Source organism: Heloderma suspectum, chromosome 14, assembly GCF_057233095.1.
Source record: "Heloderma suspectum isolate Gila_16-S chromosome 14, 16-S_ref, whole genome shotgun sequence".
NCBI lineage: Eukaryota > Metazoa > Chordata > Lepidosauria > Squamata > Helodermatidae > Heloderma > Heloderma suspectum.
In genome coordinates this window covers 20,776,186-20,793,675 of record NC_139471.1, presented here as the reverse complement: position 1 = coordinate 20,793,675, position 17,490 = coordinate 20,776,186, and the positions used below count along the sequence as shown (strand labels likewise).

Below are 17,490 nucleotides of genomic sequence, written 5' to 3'. Positions count from 1 at the left end.
TGCTGTACATTTTGTGTGTGTGTGTGTTGTTTTTTAAAAAAACAGGCCCTGTGCAACGTAGGGGAATGTACAATCCGCATTGGATTTACTGATAAGTACTCCTGTCCAAAATGTTGCAAAGGAGAGAAGCCAGGCTTACTCCCTGGTAGGAAAAAAAGCACATCAGGTTCTTTTTTTTTTAAGCTATGTCTGTAGGCACCCTCAGTGTGTGGTCAGTGCCTGGTGAAATCATGGAAGCTGTGGAGGGACTAGGAAGATCTCCAGCATGCAGATGCCGTATCTCTCTACCCCTTTCTATATCTAGCGGTGGGGGAATTGTGCCAAAGAACCAAATATATATAATTTGTGCAGGTTGCAATATGTAGCTTTATAACAACGCAGAATTCTGATTTAAAAGAAAAACACTTGTGCAAGAATATACACATGCTCTGTGACAATATCAAACAGGAAATTAAACTCATGTCCTTCAAGAAAAAAAGCCATGAAACTCCCCCAGAAGTGAGTCTGTAGGTCAAATTTTTCCCAGCCTGTCACCATCCAGAGGTTTTGGCCTACAGCTCCAGTCTGCCCCAGCAAGGGCAGCAATGTGAGTTCATAGAATCATAGAATAGTAGGGTTGGAAGGGGCCTACAAGACCATCAAGTCCAACCCCCTGCTCAGTGCAGGAATCCAAGTCAGAGTTGTAGTCCCAAACCTCTGGAGGGCACCAGGTTGGGGATGGCTGGCGGTGGCCTTCTCCCTAATGTTCGTGTTGTTTTTAATCCTTCCTCTGTTGCATTTTCAAGGTTCCTACGATGTAGGCTTGCTTTGCAAGCAACCCAGCACCCTAAGGGAGGAGGGGAGATAAGTTGACACCACAGCGAGGCTCTTAAGCAGGGAGTAGAAGGGTTGATCTTCTCAGCCTCCATTGCGTGTCAGAGAGAGACCTGGGTGGGGAGGAGGAATAGATCCCTGCATGTACCCATCTGTCCATTTCGTTGATCACACCCCAGCTTGCGGTTTTGCATTCTATCCTTTCTTCATCCTGCAAAACTCACCTGATGCTTGGCAGCACTTGGGGCCCTTTAGTGATGCTCACCTGAGTTAGATTTGCCTGTGTGGAGTGAACCAAAAATCTCACTTCTCATTTTTGCCTTGTGTTTTTCTCTTCTCTCCTCCCTTTTGATTTCTTTCTTTCTTTCTTTCTTTCTTTCCTTTCTCCCCCCACCCCATCCCCTCTATCTGATCTCTATCTCTTCTTCTCCCCCTCTATCTGCTTCACACTTCTTTCTTCCTTGTTGCTTCTTTCCCTCTCCCTGCTCCTTTTGCCGTGCAGAACGGGTCTCTTCACACCTGACCTCGCTTTTGAAGCCATAGTGAAAAAACAGGTGCAGAAACTAAAGGAGCCGTGTCTGAAGTGTGTGGACATGGTAGTGAGTGAGCTAACGTCCACCATCAGAAAGTGTAGCAACAAGGTAAAGAAATCCAAGAGAGAACTATAACAAAAATCCCACTATGCGTGCATGCACACACGCACATGCGCAGACATGCATGCACACTGAAACCAGGGGAGCAGTCTTATGCAGAGAGAGGATAACTAGGGATAAGTGTCAGAGTACAGGTTATGGTTTGTCAGTAAGGGTAGGATGCTTGGAAGACCCTCATGGACAGTAGGGTTGTGCAGTGCTGGCTCCAGATTTTGGGGGTCCCTTGGGCAAGTCAGCCTCCATGTGCCCTCTCCCTCAGTGAGTCTGCCTTCTCACCACCGTCATAGCCAGCTGCTTCTGCTCCTCATCTTCTTTCTCATCATTGCTCCCATGTGCTTGACAGGCAGGGAGCAAGGAGGCCACGGCATCTCCTGCTCCTCCTTCTCACCATCACCGTGATCTGGGCCAGAGCGAGAAGGCAGGTTGCAATGGAGAAGAGGAGGAGCAAGTCCAGGGAGTCTTGTCAATGGGCCCCTGCTGAGGTGTGGGCCCTTGGCAGGTTCCCAACCGTGCCTACCCATGCCATCAGTCCTGGGCTTGAGAGAAGAGCTGAGATTCAATGGGCATAAACAAGAGGTGTCGAGATTTGTTCAACCGTGAGGATTTACAAGCTACAGCGTGAACATGCTAGTTGGCTTTATTTAAGCTGGCATGCGGCTGGATCACACGTGGGTACTATCGCATTGTTTTGTATCTGCCCTCTGTGTCCAGAGCAGTGAATGCATCAGGTCAGCCCCTGTGCCAGTAATGGAGGAAACAGGCCCTAGTCTAGTGAACGTTGCACCTGATCCCATCCCAATGTTAAGGCTGTGGAAGAAAGGTCTGCAGACAAGCCACTGGTGTAGCCATCAGTAGGAAACCTCACGTTGCCTTTGTGGCTGCAAGTTGCAACCGCCCAGTGGCCACTGCCACATCTGCCACTACAACAGAAGCACTCACCAACTCCTCAGCTGCCTTGTAACCCGTTCATCCGCAGATGATACCATCTACTGAATTAAACCATTGCGCTGTTTCAGGTTCCCCAGCTCCTTTTGGAGAAAGAGGAGCAGCGCTCTTCTGATGCACCGTTGCGCCATTAAGAAGTGCTCTGCCGTCACGTGGCAGGAGAGGGACCCGACCGGTTTGGGTTTTTTAAGCTAGAAATTCAGAAGTCAATCAGATGAAGGGCAATTGCTTGTTAGCGCACCCCTGTTCCTCACGCCCTCCATTTGTTTCAGAATAAAATCCTGCTGCAGGCCTCCCTAGTTCAGACTTGCATGTTGAAAACCTCTTTTATTTGCTTCCCCCCAAATCTGGAAATCCAAACTCCGGAAAATAATGAAGAAAATTAAGAGAAGAGGTGGTCAGATTGGCTTCTTTGACTGGAATGGTGGCATTCCGGGTCTTTTCCAAATAATGCCATCTTATATCTGTATTCTGGAATCGGAATGTTGTTTTCTTGGACCTACGGACACCATCAGGGGGCGCCACATACCTCTTTAAGGAGACAGGCTTGCCCATTAGTTGATGTTGATATATTCATTTGTTAAAACTGGCTTAGCCTCCTGAAATGTTACTTTCCCCACTCAGATAACCCATTAAAGGTGAAGTTGCACATGTTAGAAGTCACACACAGTTTCTCTCCTGTATTCCAGGACTGGATCTGGCAAGCTACACAGAACTATTCCCAGAGAGGGGAGGTGCAAAGGGATGGAAAATATAGGGTAGATTTAAGGGTGTTTTCACACAACCTCTGAAGCTTATTTTTGTGACCATGTGAATATTGTTAATGTAGGACAGAAAGCAGAACAGAGCAAGTTTGCCATCGAATGGACATTCTAGCCAGTGCATGATGATGTATGAATTACAGACACATAGGAAATGAAGGAAAAATATTTTAAGAGTCATTTGTAAATTGGGCTAAGAGATGTCAGGGCTAAGCTTCGGAGGCAACATTAAATGTATCTGTGCATTTAACATGCATATGTAAGTTGTGATGCTGCTCATTATTGGGATCGCACCCAGCAGGGAGGGGGAATGTAACCTTTTTCTTTCCCTGTTGGTGTTCTAAGAAAAATCTCCTCCTCTGAAACCTCTATTTGCATTGGAAGGAAATACCTAATTGGTGCCAAGAACTTTTAGGCCTGATTCAGATGTAACAACAACCCAGAGTATGGGTTGAGTATGCATTTTGTTGAACCATGGGTTGTTATGTGCGCGCATCGCACTATGGTTTAACTCTATATTATTAACCATGAACAATCCAGACTTCACAACCCAACAACAAATCATGGCTTCTCTTCCTGGATTGTTTGTGGTTAACAACCCGTAGTTAAACCAAAGTGCAGGGTTTGCACATAATGACAACCCACGATTCAAGGACAACACATACTCAACCTATACTCTGGGTTGTTGTTACATGCAAACCAGGTCTTAATGTCACCTCTAGCTTGGCCCTCAGAGTCAGAGCCAAGCTAGAGTGAAGGGCTCATAGGTGATCAAGTTTCACTTTGCTAGTTCCTGTACCTTTTTCAAGAGACATAATACACAACCCTTTCCTTTAGCACCTGAAATTTCTGTGGAATCCTCCATCTTTGCAACTTCTTTTCTCTTGCTGTGTAAGGCAATACTAATTGATTTGGTTCCACTCTTTGCTTACAGAGGAGCCTTGACCCTTTTCCCTAACTCAGTTTTTTTATAACTTTAAGGACAGCAGTAACGTGGTGAGGGATAGAGATGTGAAGCCCAGGGGGTGGAGTGGGGTGACCCAGAAAAATTGGGGGAAACCCCCCATCTCTTTCCAGACACTTTTTTTGTCCTGGGGGGATTTTTTTCTTCTTATTTCTTTACTTTTCTGGATTGTCCCCCCTTCCCCCCCCCAGGCCTTCATATCTCTAGTAAGGGACCGTAGCAGCTGTATAGCCAAACCCAAATCCCACAGCGCAGAAGTCCCCACTCCTAGGCAGGATTGGGTGGGAAGGGAAATCTGCTGGAGGAGCTTCAGCCGACGGCACTTTCCCCTCAGAACCTTCAGTGGAAGCCACACATGCCTTAGTCATGAATGTCACGAGGCTGTGCTACCTTTTAGGCCATCCTTCTGCAACCTGTTGCCCTCCAGATGTATTGGATTGCAACTCCATGCTGGCTGGGAATGATGGGAGTTGCAGTCCAACACGTCTGGAGGGCACCGGGTTGGAGAAGGCTGTTTTAGACTGATACAAGCAGGAGCCCAGTTCCAGCTCCAGGTTTTGGAGGGCCCTGGAGCGAGACACCCTCCCTAGGCCCCCTTCCCTCAGCAAGTCTGCCTTCTCGCCACCACTGTCGCCGGCTGCTCCTCGCCCTCTTTCCCATCACGGCTGCCGCTTGCATGTCTGGCAGGCGGAGAGCCAGTGAGCATGGAGGCCATGGCACTGTTGTCTGGGGCAGAGCGAGAGGCAGGTGAACAAAACAGCTGCAGTGGTGAAGAGGAGGAGCAGCTCCAGGGGGTTCGTGTCAGTGGGCCCCTGCTGGATGTGGGCCCTTGACTGGTGCCCAGTCATGCCTGTGCTTGACTCCGGCCCTGCATGTGCATTTATTCCCTGCAAATTCTTAAGGGATTTTAAGAGACATACTAAACCAGGCGTCTCTAGGCCTACATGCTAGGGACTCCGTGTGTGTGTGTGTGTGTGTGTGTGTGTAACATCCGAAAGTCTTCCTGCTTCCAAATGTGATTTTTTTTTGTCCCACATATTCCATTTCAGTTACTTCTTTTCAGTCACAGGGCAGAGGCAGCCCTGTGCTATAAAACCACATCCTATTCCATCCCCTAAAAGATCATTACTAATCGTTGGTTAACTACACAGGAAATGAATCCATCTGTTTTCTGAATGCCTTTGCGTGGGTGGCTGTGTGCTGTGTGTACTGTAAGAAGAGATGGGAAAGTGAACGGGTGCTGAAGGGAGAATTAAATGTTTAGATTTGGGGAAGAAGAGGCGAAGGTATAGTACAAATAAATAACTTCTCCTTCAGGCCTGGAAGGCCTGATTCCGGATTTCATTTCACCCATTAGAAGTGCCAAGATGCTCCGTAGCCCACAGGCTGTGCTGCTGTGTGATCCCCTTCATAGGATCATCGCTTCCCCCCCCCCCCAGTGGCTCTGCTCCTGTGCCTTTTAACAGCAAGGTTGAAATGAGTGTGGGTTGTCGTTGAACCATGGGTTATTGTGTTGTGTGAACCCAGCTGTGCTAACGAGCCATGGTTTGTTAACCACGAACAACCCACAGTTCACAACCCAACAACAAACAATGGATCCTCTTCATGGATTGTTCATGATTAGCAAACCATGGTTTGTTAATGCAGCTGGCTTCACACAACTGTCAGGAGCGCCCTAGCGGCCTCTTTCAGTAGACTCCAATAGCCAACTCAAGACACAGATGAAAGGATTCTTTTCAAGGCTTTAATTCTATTACAACTTAATGACTCTTTCAGATGCTAATCACCAGCTATTAAGTAAGGAACAGCAGAGTAGCCTATGCTCCGAGTAGGCAGTTGATCCCCATTTGAAGGAGAGTCACTTGAAGACCCTGAACTTATGGGCTAGGGAGAGATCCTCCCTCTTTCCCTTGGGTCCACGGGAGGGAGCTGTTGCTTGCGTGCCAAAAGGGCGCTACGCCTCCTTTCCACGCCCTCCATCGCTCGTCGCTCCCTGTGTCTGCATCGAGCGTCTAGCAAGCCCCGTTCTTGCACTCTCTCACTGCCAGGGTCACTATCTATCTCAGGAATGCCGGCAGGAGGAATCTCTGCCAGCTGCTGTGCCTGTGAGGAATGAGCTGGCTCCTCTCCCACGGATTGCTGATCCTCCTCAGAATCAGAACTGCTCTGGGGTTCTATAGGCTCAGTTTCCACCCTGACAACAACACAACAACCCACGGTTCAACAACAACCCCCACTCAAACCATACGAAATCCTTGAGTGTGGCTTATTATGATGTGTGAACCCAGCCAGGAGTGTGAACCCAACCATGGTTTCCCAGCCCTACATTGAGATGCTGGGGATTGAACCTGAGATCTTTGGCATGCAAAGCAGGTGCTCTGAGCTATTGTCCTTCACCTAAAAATAAAGTGAGTTTCTAGTCTTCGTGGTTCTAAATAAAGGGCTCAATTAACTAGGAATAAAAGAAGCTGCCTTTTACTGACTAAGTCAGACCCTTGGTCCATCTAGTTCAGGATAGCATGCAAAGCATATGCCCTGGCACTGTGCTACAGCCCTTTTCACCTGCTTATTTTTGTGTGTGTAAGTCAGGTGGCCGTTAAAAGCATAGAAGCCCTGCCGGAAGAAAACATTCCACCAGCAAACCAATAATGTACAAGTTTCAGGTCAGGCGTATGATATTCATTTCAGCACTAAATGTGACAGGTGATATAACTGTCACTGAATGAGAGAAATGTAGCTCCGCACACACCTACCCTTGTGAAACATACACGTGTGTGTTTTTTCAGTATCACCATGCTTGCGTTCAAGCAATGGCCATTTTTACACATGCTCACAGACGTATTGTCATAAGGAAACATGGCAGCTAGGACTGGAGCGAGGCAGCTGGAAGGACAACAAAGAAAGAGCCTTCCTACATGAGGCTTTTACTGTCTGCTTGTGACTGCTCACTCGTGGTAGTTTGTGGGTCCTTTACATGACATAGTCAACCTCTAGTGCCTCTCCCATGCTTTCCAACTATTAACATGCTTTTTTCCTAGTGAGGGAAGTCTGGTATTATTTAGAAATGGCGAAATGACAGTCTTGTGTAATTGCGCAATTCCGCTATACCACAGTGCCACCTAGTGGTTGTATATTGAAACATAGAAAGGCAGAGAAAGAAACCCCCCAGAGAAAAGCACGTGTAAAGGATCTGAACTTAATCCCGCAAAGTATCCAGAAGCATAAGCCTCGGTAAAGGTGTGGGATAAAAGCCTCATGTAGAAATGCCCATGTCCATGTGTGTGTTTTCAGTATCGCCATGCTTGCATTCCAGCAGTGGCCATTTTTACACATCCTCACAGATGTAGTATCATAAGGAAACAGGGCAGCTATGACTGGAGTGAGGCAGCTGGAAGGACAATAAAGAAAGATATGGGGCAGAGGCTATGTGGGGTGAGAGGAAGGAGCCGAGGCCAGCTGGAGAAGAGTATCAGGTCTGATGTTCTTGCTCACAACCTGTCACAGAGCATGTTCTGTAGCCTGGAACCAAGTTCTGAAGTTAGGGACATCCCCTATAGTTGTCATGTTCTGGAATAAAAGACACGTGGTAAAAGCCCCAAAGAGGGAAATACGGTGACACAGAAGATGATGAAAGACCTCCTGAATTTGCCGACCCATTTCCAAACAAGCCCCCTTTTCTCAGGTGTGCCTGCTGTCCCATTCAGGATCATGGCATTTCTGGGTGCTGCTTGTGCTACCGCCTTCCTTGCCCTGACTTGCCCTTTTGTATTCCGATGCATGATCCCTTGTGGATGTGATGTCCTGTGTCAGTAATCTACTATTTGCCCAGCTAGTGCTTTCCCTGAGCATGCCCCAATTATTATCTTTTCCCCTGCATGAGTTCTGGTGAACACAACTATGATGATTTTTCTTTTCTTTTTTTCTTTTCCTCCCATTTTGCTTGTAAATTTTGACCAAATGATCAAGGTTTTGAATAAATGGAGAACATTTTGAACTCGGAGTACTTCATTTTGTGTCATTAGGATGGTTATTATTTTGTATTATTTCTACAAAAAAAGGGGAGAAAGATTTTCCAATTTCCTGTTCTTTTTCTGTTTCTTTGACATTATTTCTTCTGCCTTAACCAGCAAGAAATAAAGGAGCCCTGGTGTTTCTTTCTGGGCTTCTCTACACGAAGCTTTTTTGTGCGCTTGTGGCAGTTGAGCTTGAGCTACTACTCATTGGTAGTTTGCGGGTCCTTTACACAACATCCTCATCCTCCAGGGCCTCTCCCGTGCTTTGTGACCTTTCTCTTGATTTTTTTCTTAACAGGGAAAGTCTACTATTTTCTCTCCATGGTAATAGTATTTCTGCAATTGCGCTATACCACAGTGCAAACTAGTGATTGTATAATAAAACACATAGAACACCCAAGAAAGAAAATCCCTGGAAATAAGCACATGTAAAGTAGCCGATCTTAATCCTGCAGAGAATCCAGAAGCAGAAGCCCCGGTAAGGGTGTGGGATTTCAGCCTCATGTAGAGAAGCCCTCTATCTCTTTCTAAAGCCATAGTCAGTTAATTATTCTAGCAGTGGAGACTGGTGGCTCTGAGGTCAGTGGGACGGTGAATCTGCTCTGGGTTTCACATTGGGCTTCACACCTTGGATAGCTCCTTTAGCGTTCTGACTGGTTCTGACTGAAACCCGGAGTGGATTCGCCGCCCCACTGACATCGGAGCCACCAGCTTCCGCTGGATTCTAGAGCAGCCTTCGCCAGTGCCCTCCAGAAGTGTTGAATTACAACTCCGATCATCCCCAGCCAACATGGCATGCTGGCTGTGGATGATGGGAGCTGTAATCCAACTCATAAGGAGGATGCCGGTTGGGGAAAGGCTGCGCTAGAGAAATATTCAGACCTTCCAGTCTTGGTAATGCAGAGTGAAGAAATGGTGTCTTCTCTTCAAAATGACTTTGGTCCCACTCAACAGTTCCACATTATGGAGTGACCAAGGTTCACCTTGAAAGACGATAGTTTATATAAGCCGCTTTTAAGACATGAATATGTGCAGTCCTAATTTGACTTATTTACAGTGCCATCTTATGCATGTTTGCTCTGAAGCCAATCCCATTGTGTTCAGTGGGGTTTACTCCTAGGTAAGTCTGCATAGGATTGCAGCCACATTGTCTGAGTTATAGTCCTGCCTATCAGTTTCAATCTAAGCAAGTAATGCAAGGTTCAGCTCATAAGTTCCTTCCTTAGGGGAGGGATGGGCAACTGGCAGCCCTCGCACCACAGGCAGCCCTTGGCTTAGTTTCCTGCCACTCTTGGCCTAATTTCAGAAGCCATCAGCAAGCGATCAGTTCAGATGAGTCCCTCCCTGGCAGCCCGCTGGGTGGAGAGGAAGAGGGAGAGAGAAAGAGAAGAGGATAGCAGAAAGAGAGGGGGGAGAGAGAGAGAAAGGGAGAGTCGGAGAGAAAGAGAAAAGTGGTGGTCTCGCCCACTCTGGACTTGCCCACCACCAGCATGTGGCCTCTGCCCAGCATCCCGGAGGGAATGCAGGCCTTGGCAGAAAAAAAATAAGGATCCCTACCCCGGTCTTGGGGGATTCTCTAAGTTTGCAAGGTAACACAGCATATAATACTAACAATGCTGATTGCTTAACAATGTAACCAAAACCTCCCTAATGAGCCTTAATTGTATTGCCTTTCACTGGCACAGACTGCAGTAATGGAACTTGTAAATAAGACCCAGATGCTTCAGTATAGAGCAGCAAAACTCTCCCAATACTGTACTGTTTCCAAATACGTTGGAGCGATTTATAGTCTATACAGTTTCTTCAAGCACTAGACCACATAGCAAGCCAACCCCCAGTTCAGTGAATTTTAATTCCAACCAAAGTTGCAGTGCCAGATGAAACTAACATAATTAATTTGTATTTATGTTTATATTTCTGTTCCATGATCCTTTCAAAAATGTAAAGCAGCTTGCAGTCTTAAAAGCTCCACCAGTTGAGTACTTATGCCAAAATATAGCAATTCTTAATCACGATTGAGGCTGCAATCTTATACACGCTTACCTGGGCATACCCAATGGGACGTACTTCCAAACAGGATTGTGTTGCAAAAATTTTAAATGTGATCAATATAAAAACACCATAAAAGTCTCCCCTTTATAAAAGACAACAACAACTTGGGGCATTAGGTGCCTTCTGAAATAAAATTGCTTGTCATAGGCTTATATGCCAAAAGACATCCCATAAGGTAGGAGGGCAACTAATGGCAACTAACGGCAGATGCTCGGCAACTAATGGGCCACCCAAAGAGCCAATTGCTTTGTCAACGGCATCTCCACTGTTGTTATAGTGAACCACTATAAATCCAAAATACATTTCTCCAGTGTATTGATTTATTCAAGGTTAAGCGTGGCAAAATAAAAGAAGTTGCTCAAATATCTTGACTTTTGAGCTCCATTCAGAGACGGCTATGTGCAAAATGACAAGATTCAGCAATTAGTATAGCGTGTGGCGTACCTTGATGCAGGTTATGCCTTTGCCTCTGCATTTGGATGTGGTCAGCCAGTCTGGAGGAACAGGCTGGTTATCTATACCGTATCACCATTGTGTCCGTTGTCTCCAGGCGTAACCCATGCATGCGTGGGAATGCATTTGGAGATCTGCACAGAAGGCTGAGCCAACCTGCTCTTGTTTTCCAAAACATGCAGTCTGTTGCGTGCATGGAACATTTCCCCTCACGCTCACAAGCTTCCAGTTGTGCATGGAAGAGGCAAACTGGATTGGGCGTTTTAGACTACAGAAACATAGAATTGTAGAGCTGAAAAGGACCTTGGAGATCAGCCTTCCAGTGCCCTCCAGTTGTTTTGGACTGCAGTTCCTAGCATTCCTAACCATTGACCATGCTGGCTAGGGCTGATGAGAGTTGGCAGCCCAAAACACCTGGAGGGTATCAGGTTCTCCACCCCTGATCTAGTCCAATTCCCTGCTCAGTGCAGTTAAGAAGAAAAAGAAGGAACAATACCGTGCAAGCAATACAGAGAATGTTCATGTCCATAAAAGAGGGCTGAAGGAAAAATTAGAGACTGCTGAACCTTCAGACTGCAGACTGATATAAATTGGACAAACATTACAATAAAAATCACATCTTTTGATTTAATTTCATACGATCTGAGTACATGTTGGCTTATTCCAAACACTTCGATGTGCATGTATTCCTGCAAGAAGTGACTGCAAAGATGATTGGCGGCTGGGGATGATGGATTGAGCGCACCAGGTTTGGGAAAAGGTGCAACATGCATCTGGCTGCTGATCCACTGCATAAACTGCCTCTGTTACACGAGCCAGTTTGCCATGCATCGTGGTCCAGAGTTTGACAAGTGCAGAGGCCTTTTACAGGCCTAAGTTCCCTTTTGGTCCCTTCAGAAGATGATTTTTAAAAGGAATATGTGAACATTCAGTTTGAGGCTCTTTCACAACATCTCTGGGTGCTTCCACATTAGCAGACCTTCCAAACGAAGTTTTTATCATTCCATTGCCCTGCCTTGTTCATAGAATTTTATAGGGGTTCAGATGACCATGTCTTCCAGTTTTAATCCTACCATAGTGTCCCACCGCTTCTTCCATCGGTTTACTTACCATAGAAAATCTGTTAGGAAAGAAAAGACAAGATAGCTGCATAATGCCTTCTAATTAGTAGCGCTAGACCCCTCCATCCAGAAGCATCCTTTTGCTTTATTCACATTTTTCAGGGCATCTGTATGATGTCATCTCATCACATCATTATTTCCCATATTTTCTCCGTGGCACTCCGGTTTCTTTTGGGAGTTGACAAAATCCAACTTCGGGGGGAAAGAACAGAACAGCTGAGCAATCCCTCCAGGTGCCAATCACCTTAGTACTAGAATCTTAGAATAGTTGGGTTGGAAGGGGCCTACAAGGCCATCGAGTCCAACCCCCTGCTCCATGCAGGAATCCAAGTCCCCTTAGTACACAATAGCTTTAACATGTGAAGTGGCGTTGCAGGCAGTTGAGTGTTTATTCGTTTCTTTTATTTGTAGCCCACCTTTCTACCAAAAAATGGCACTCAAGGCAGCTTACAAAAACAATTTAAAATAGTTTAAAACAATAATACACATTAAAATACACTGACAGAATAAAAGCAGCACCCAACCCACAGACCTCACAGGCCAAAGGCCTTCTTGGATGAAGTGGTGGCCTTTGCCTGCCAGTGGGAGGACAGCAGACAGGGAGCGAACCTGGCCTCCCCTGAGAGGGAGTTCCCACATTATGGCCAACCTTATGGGTCTCATAGGAGCCACTTAGGGCTCAACCCCACTCCCCTGCCTCGCAAATTTATTGTCAATGCTAAGGTTTAGTAAGATAAAGGAGGGAATATCCTGAGCATGTGCAGAATGCCTGCACCTTACTACTGGGTAATCACAGCTAGTTGTTTCTCTCCCCATATCTACAATGAGAGCCTTTCTGGACAAGGCTTTTCTTATGCGCTTGTGATTGCTCACTCATGGTAGTTTGCATGTCTTTTACATGTTGTCGTCATCCTCCACAGCCTCTCCCATGCTTTACGACCATTATCACTTTTTTTTCTTAACAGGGAAAGTGTGGGTTAAAAGCTTCAAGTAAAAAAGCCCTGAGAATGCAGGGTTCCAGGATAAGAGTGCATGGCTTCCTGGTAATCATAAACACAAGTGCCTGCCATTTTAGAAATTAACTGGAAGGGACAGGTTAATCAAACTCAATGTCAGCCCAAGAGCTTTTGCTGCCAAAGGCAAAGGACAAGATGGCGCCCCCTCCTACTCCATGTACAAAAGCCAACTGGACTGGCAGACGGATCTGTCTTCAACACTCATAATAGGGCAGTGACCTCCACTGCCCCTGAAAGTTGCAGGCTGACTTAGGGGGTGAGCTCTCTCCACCAACACCTTGCTGCTGCCTTCTAGCATCTGCCGCAGGAGGTGACTGCTTCACTCTAACGGTAGGGCCGGCCCTAATCAAACTCATTTATATCCCACCATTTGTAGCGGCCTGGGCTGAGGTCAGGCTTGGGATCCCTTTTGTGAAGACGATGCATGTTCATTCTGAGTTTCCTCAGAGAACCCACTGGGGGTAGCTTCCAGACAAAGGACTCTCAGCACTACCACTCAAAAGGCATTCTGCAGCTATTCGGAAGTTTTCTCCTTTTTTTCTGGCAAGATAAAAGATGGAAGGAGTGGTAGGAAAACACAGGAAGGTTACAAATGGGGTGTGGCAGCATCTAGATCCCCTGTAAAATCTTTTGTTTGAAGCTAAGCGATCGCAAGACAAAAGCCTTGTCTGGATGCACCTAAACGCCTTATGCAGTATGATGAAACCTGGCCACATAACCCGGATTTCAAACATCTCTCATAGGAAACCAATATGGATTTGGAGGCGATTTTTTTTTTTTAAGTCATCTGAGCCAAGACTCAGATGCAGACAGATGGTTGTTCTCTTGAGAAGTCAGGATGTTCTCTGCTGTGAGGAAATTTGGTTCTCCCAAGGCTGCTTCTGAAGAAGGTCAAATAAGACTGACTCAAAATGCTTGGTTTAGTAAGGAAGAACCTCATATGTTGGCTGGAACTTGGAAAATCTCTCTGCAACTTTTGTTTTCTGCACCCCCTCTATGCCTCCCTGCTCGCACCCCCCCATCCCAACTCCCAAGCTTTCTGATGAGGCTTGGAAGGGGTGGCAATGTTTGCCTGGTCTCCTTCCTTCCACCCCCAATATTTCCCTATATGCACATGTTTTTTCCCCCTTCTCTCTTTGTGCAGCTCAGCCAATATCCTCATCTACGGGAGGAAATGGAACGAATAGTTACGACCCACATCCGTGAGCGAGAGGGCAGGACCAAGGATCAGGTATGTATGGAGAGGCTTCACATTTGTACATATACACGCATAACGTATGCAGCATAGCACACTAATATACATGCTCAGGAAGACGTGAGGCATGTGCAATTTTAAAATAAAACTACCTTTATTTAAAGATTTTTCAAAACAGTGGTACATTAACCAGTGTTTCATACTCGCAGACACTATAACCTATTTTGACAGATGCACTTTCTTTTCAGAGTTACAAGAGACCGAACACATCTAAACTACAAAGTACGACCTACTCTCAAATAATTAAAATGTGGTTTATTTAAAAAATAGAAATAAAGTTTTGTCTATGTCAGTATCACAATATAAATATAGACAAGGCTGACCCACAGCATTTTGATGCTTGAGGTAAAGGATACGATAGCGCTTCCCCAGTTCTTCTGATTCCATGTACAAAAGTTGACCAGACAGCCAGTTGAATCTTATTTCAGCAGCATCCTCCACTCCACCAGGGGGCAGAAGAGTAGCTTAAGGGGCATAGAGCTGGTCACATGGCACAGGCATCTCTACCCACTCCACACCCCGCAGCATCTCCTGCCTAAAGTGGACTTCTCACTTTTTACATATCCCTTCTTTTGAGTCAACAAGAAATCACCCTTCAAATTAGGGTGCAAAGCATTTTGCCTAAGTAGTTTTTACATTACAACCAATTCCCAAACTTTCTGCATCAGTGATTGTGATTTTAGAGAAATTGGGTACTAATTATTATTGATTATTATTACCAATAATTGTTAGTAATTGGGTACTGATAATTCCTTTTTCAGTGAAACTGTTGTAAAATGGTATGAGGGTGATGTACATACCCACTCTGTAAATCCCTCTGTAAATCCATTGACATCGCCCCTTGTCCCTTTCTCATTCCTCTGTTTGTATCTTCTTTCCCCAGGTTATGCTCCTGATAGACATTGAACTGGCTTACATGAATACCAACCATGAAGATTTCATCGGATTTGCCAAGTAAGCACCAGCGATGGCATGGATTGCATGTTTTTCTGGAACTCCGTAATATTATAGTAGTATTTCTTTGTGATGAACTAGGTGATGGGTTGCACAGTGGTGCAGTGGTAAACTTTAAAATGCAGGTGCTCACCATGACAGCCTCCATAGTCACAACCCCAAGGAGAGTCCAAAAATGCAGTCAGCTGTGTTGATCCATATCAACAAACCAGCTCTAGCAGTTTTCCTCTCCACCAGGAGCTGGTCTTTTTGCAAAGCTCATGGGTCTGAATTGCCCATTCAGTACCAAGCCACCCCAAAATACTTTGCATTACTGCAGGGAACAAGATATTGTTGCCAGGAAAATTCCTTTCCGCCCCAGCTTCTGTAAGGATTGCAGCTAAGCTCGGAGTCTGAGAGGGGTGGGAGGTGACACCAGCATCCCACCACTGGTCTTGGGTCTGCACTTCATCATGCTTTACCATTTCCATCCCTTCCTGATCATTTTTACCCCTGGCCTCCTCCTCCGCTTAAGGGTGGTTGAGAATCAGTAATAGTTGCCCAGTTAGGAAAGAGAATGGGTTCTCCCAGGCGAGGCTTTTCTCCTGCAGTCGCCCAGCCTCAAACATGGGATTTTACAGGGTTCTCAGAACATGTCACCTCCCATGTTTTCCCACCACTTCTTCTGTCTTTCTTTGTACCTGAAAAAAATGAATTAAGGAGGAAAAGACAGGATAGGCGCACAGTGCCTCTCGATTGGTAGCACCAGTGCCAGCTCTCGGTTTTTGAGGGCCCTCGAGGAGCAGAACCCCGTGGGCCCCCTCCCTTGGCAAGCCTGCCTTCTCGTCGCCACGGTCACCTGCTGCTCTTGCCCCTCCTCCTCTTCCTCCTCCTCGCTCCCACTGGCTTGCTTGACAGGCAGAGAGTCGGTGAGCAAGTTGGCGGCGGCATCTGCTGCTCCTTCTTCTCACCACCAGTGTTGACTGAGCCAGAGCAAGAGGCAGGTGAAGAAGCAGGTTGCCGTGGGGAAGAGGAGGAGCAGGTCCAGGAGGTGTGGGCCCCTGGCAAGTGCCCAACCATGTCTACCCTTGATGCTGGCCCTGGGTAGCACTCGGAGCCCTCCATCTGGAAGCATCCAGTGTTGCTCCCAGGGCCGACCCTGCCATTGGACAGAGTGAGGTGGCTGCCTCGGCCGGCCGGGGCTGAGAGGTGTGGAGGGGGCAGCGAAGGGAGCCCCTTGGCTGTTCCCCTCTGCTGTGTGTCCCATGTGGCCTGTCCTACAACCGCTAAGCTATCCTCAGCGGATACAGGAGGGTGCTGTCCAACCACTGACTGGAGGATGCTGTCCATCACCAGTGTCCAAGTAAGATTCAACTGCCAGTCTGATTGGCTCCTAGGGGTGCAATGGCAGAGGGGACACTATCTTGTCCTTTGCCCCAGGCAGCAGAATGTCTCGGGCTGGGCCTGGTTGCAGGAGCTGATCTCCCGTTGCAGGCAATGGGAGCTTTCATCATAAGAGCATAAGGGGAGCCCTGCTGGATCAGACCCAGGGTCCATCTAGCCCAGCATTCTGTTCGCACAGTGGCCAACCAGCTGTCGACCAGGAACCCACAAGCAGGACATGAGTGCAACAGCACCCTCCTGCCCACATTCCCCAGCAACTGGTGAATGTAGGCATACTGGCTCTGATACTGGAGGTAGCACATAGCCATCAGGACTAGTAGCCATTGATAGCCTTTTCCTCCAGGAATTTGTCTAACCCTCTTTTAAAGCCATGCGAATTGGTGGCCATCACGACGTCTTGTGGTAGCAAATTCCAGTTTGACAATGCGCTGTGTGAAGAAGAACTTTCGTTTATCCATCCTGAATCTCCCACCAATCAGCTTCATGGGAGGACCCCTTTGGGTTCTAGTCTTATGAGAGAGGGAGAAAAATGTCTCCCTATCCACTTTCCCCTCACCATGCTGGGACTAAAAACAGCTTCCAGGGTGGGCTGAGGGATTTTCATCAGGACCGTGGTGGGGCAGGAAAGGGTAAATCCCCCTCCCAGTGCATTGTGGTCCCAATGCTTATCAGCACGCAGCCCCCACCCCCCTTGCTAGAGGAATGGGAGGGGCTGAGCACATCAAGGAAAAGAATTCAAGCTAAACGTGAAGCTGAGGCCAGAAAATCTGAATGCAGTTTAGTAGTCCCAAACCGAAGAAGTTTCTAATGTCTTCCCTCTTGTTTGGCTTGTCCTGTAGTGCTCAGCAGAGGAGCAGCCAGATGAGCAAGAAGAAAACAGCTGGTAATCAGGTAGGCGACATCTTTCGTTGGCATCCCGGGCCACCTTTCAAAGCCGTGAGATGGATGGACGTTTGCTTTGCAGGCGATGGAAGATTTTGTTAACAGGATTGTGAAGAGGGAAGGAACCTGAAAGCCATCTCATCCAGCCCATGAGACAGGGGCAAAATACTCCATTCCCTTGGGGGCAAAGGGGAATCCAGGAGATTAATCCTTATTATGGCTTTA

At 46.9% G+C, this 17,490-nt stretch overlaps 1 protein-coding gene across 2 annotated transcripts in view; it reads left to right on the top strand.

Annotated features, from left to right (window-relative positions):
- The window catches only part of DNM1 (dynamin 1), a 170,312-nt gene that overhangs the window by 79,504 nt on the left and 73,318 nt on the right, over positions 1 to 17,490 (top strand). For both annotated transcript variants that reach the window (XM_084820709.1, XM_084820708.1), the window contains exons 11-13: positions 13,936 to 14,022; positions 14,930 to 15,000; positions 17,223 to 17,274. In XM_084820709.1, coding sequence (XP_084676835.1) covers positions 13,936 to 14,022; positions 14,930 to 15,000; positions 17,223 to 17,274 — 210 coding nt within the window. The remainder of the gene's footprint in view (positions 1 to 13,935; positions 14,023 to 14,929; positions 15,001 to 17,222; positions 17,275 to 17,490) is intronic.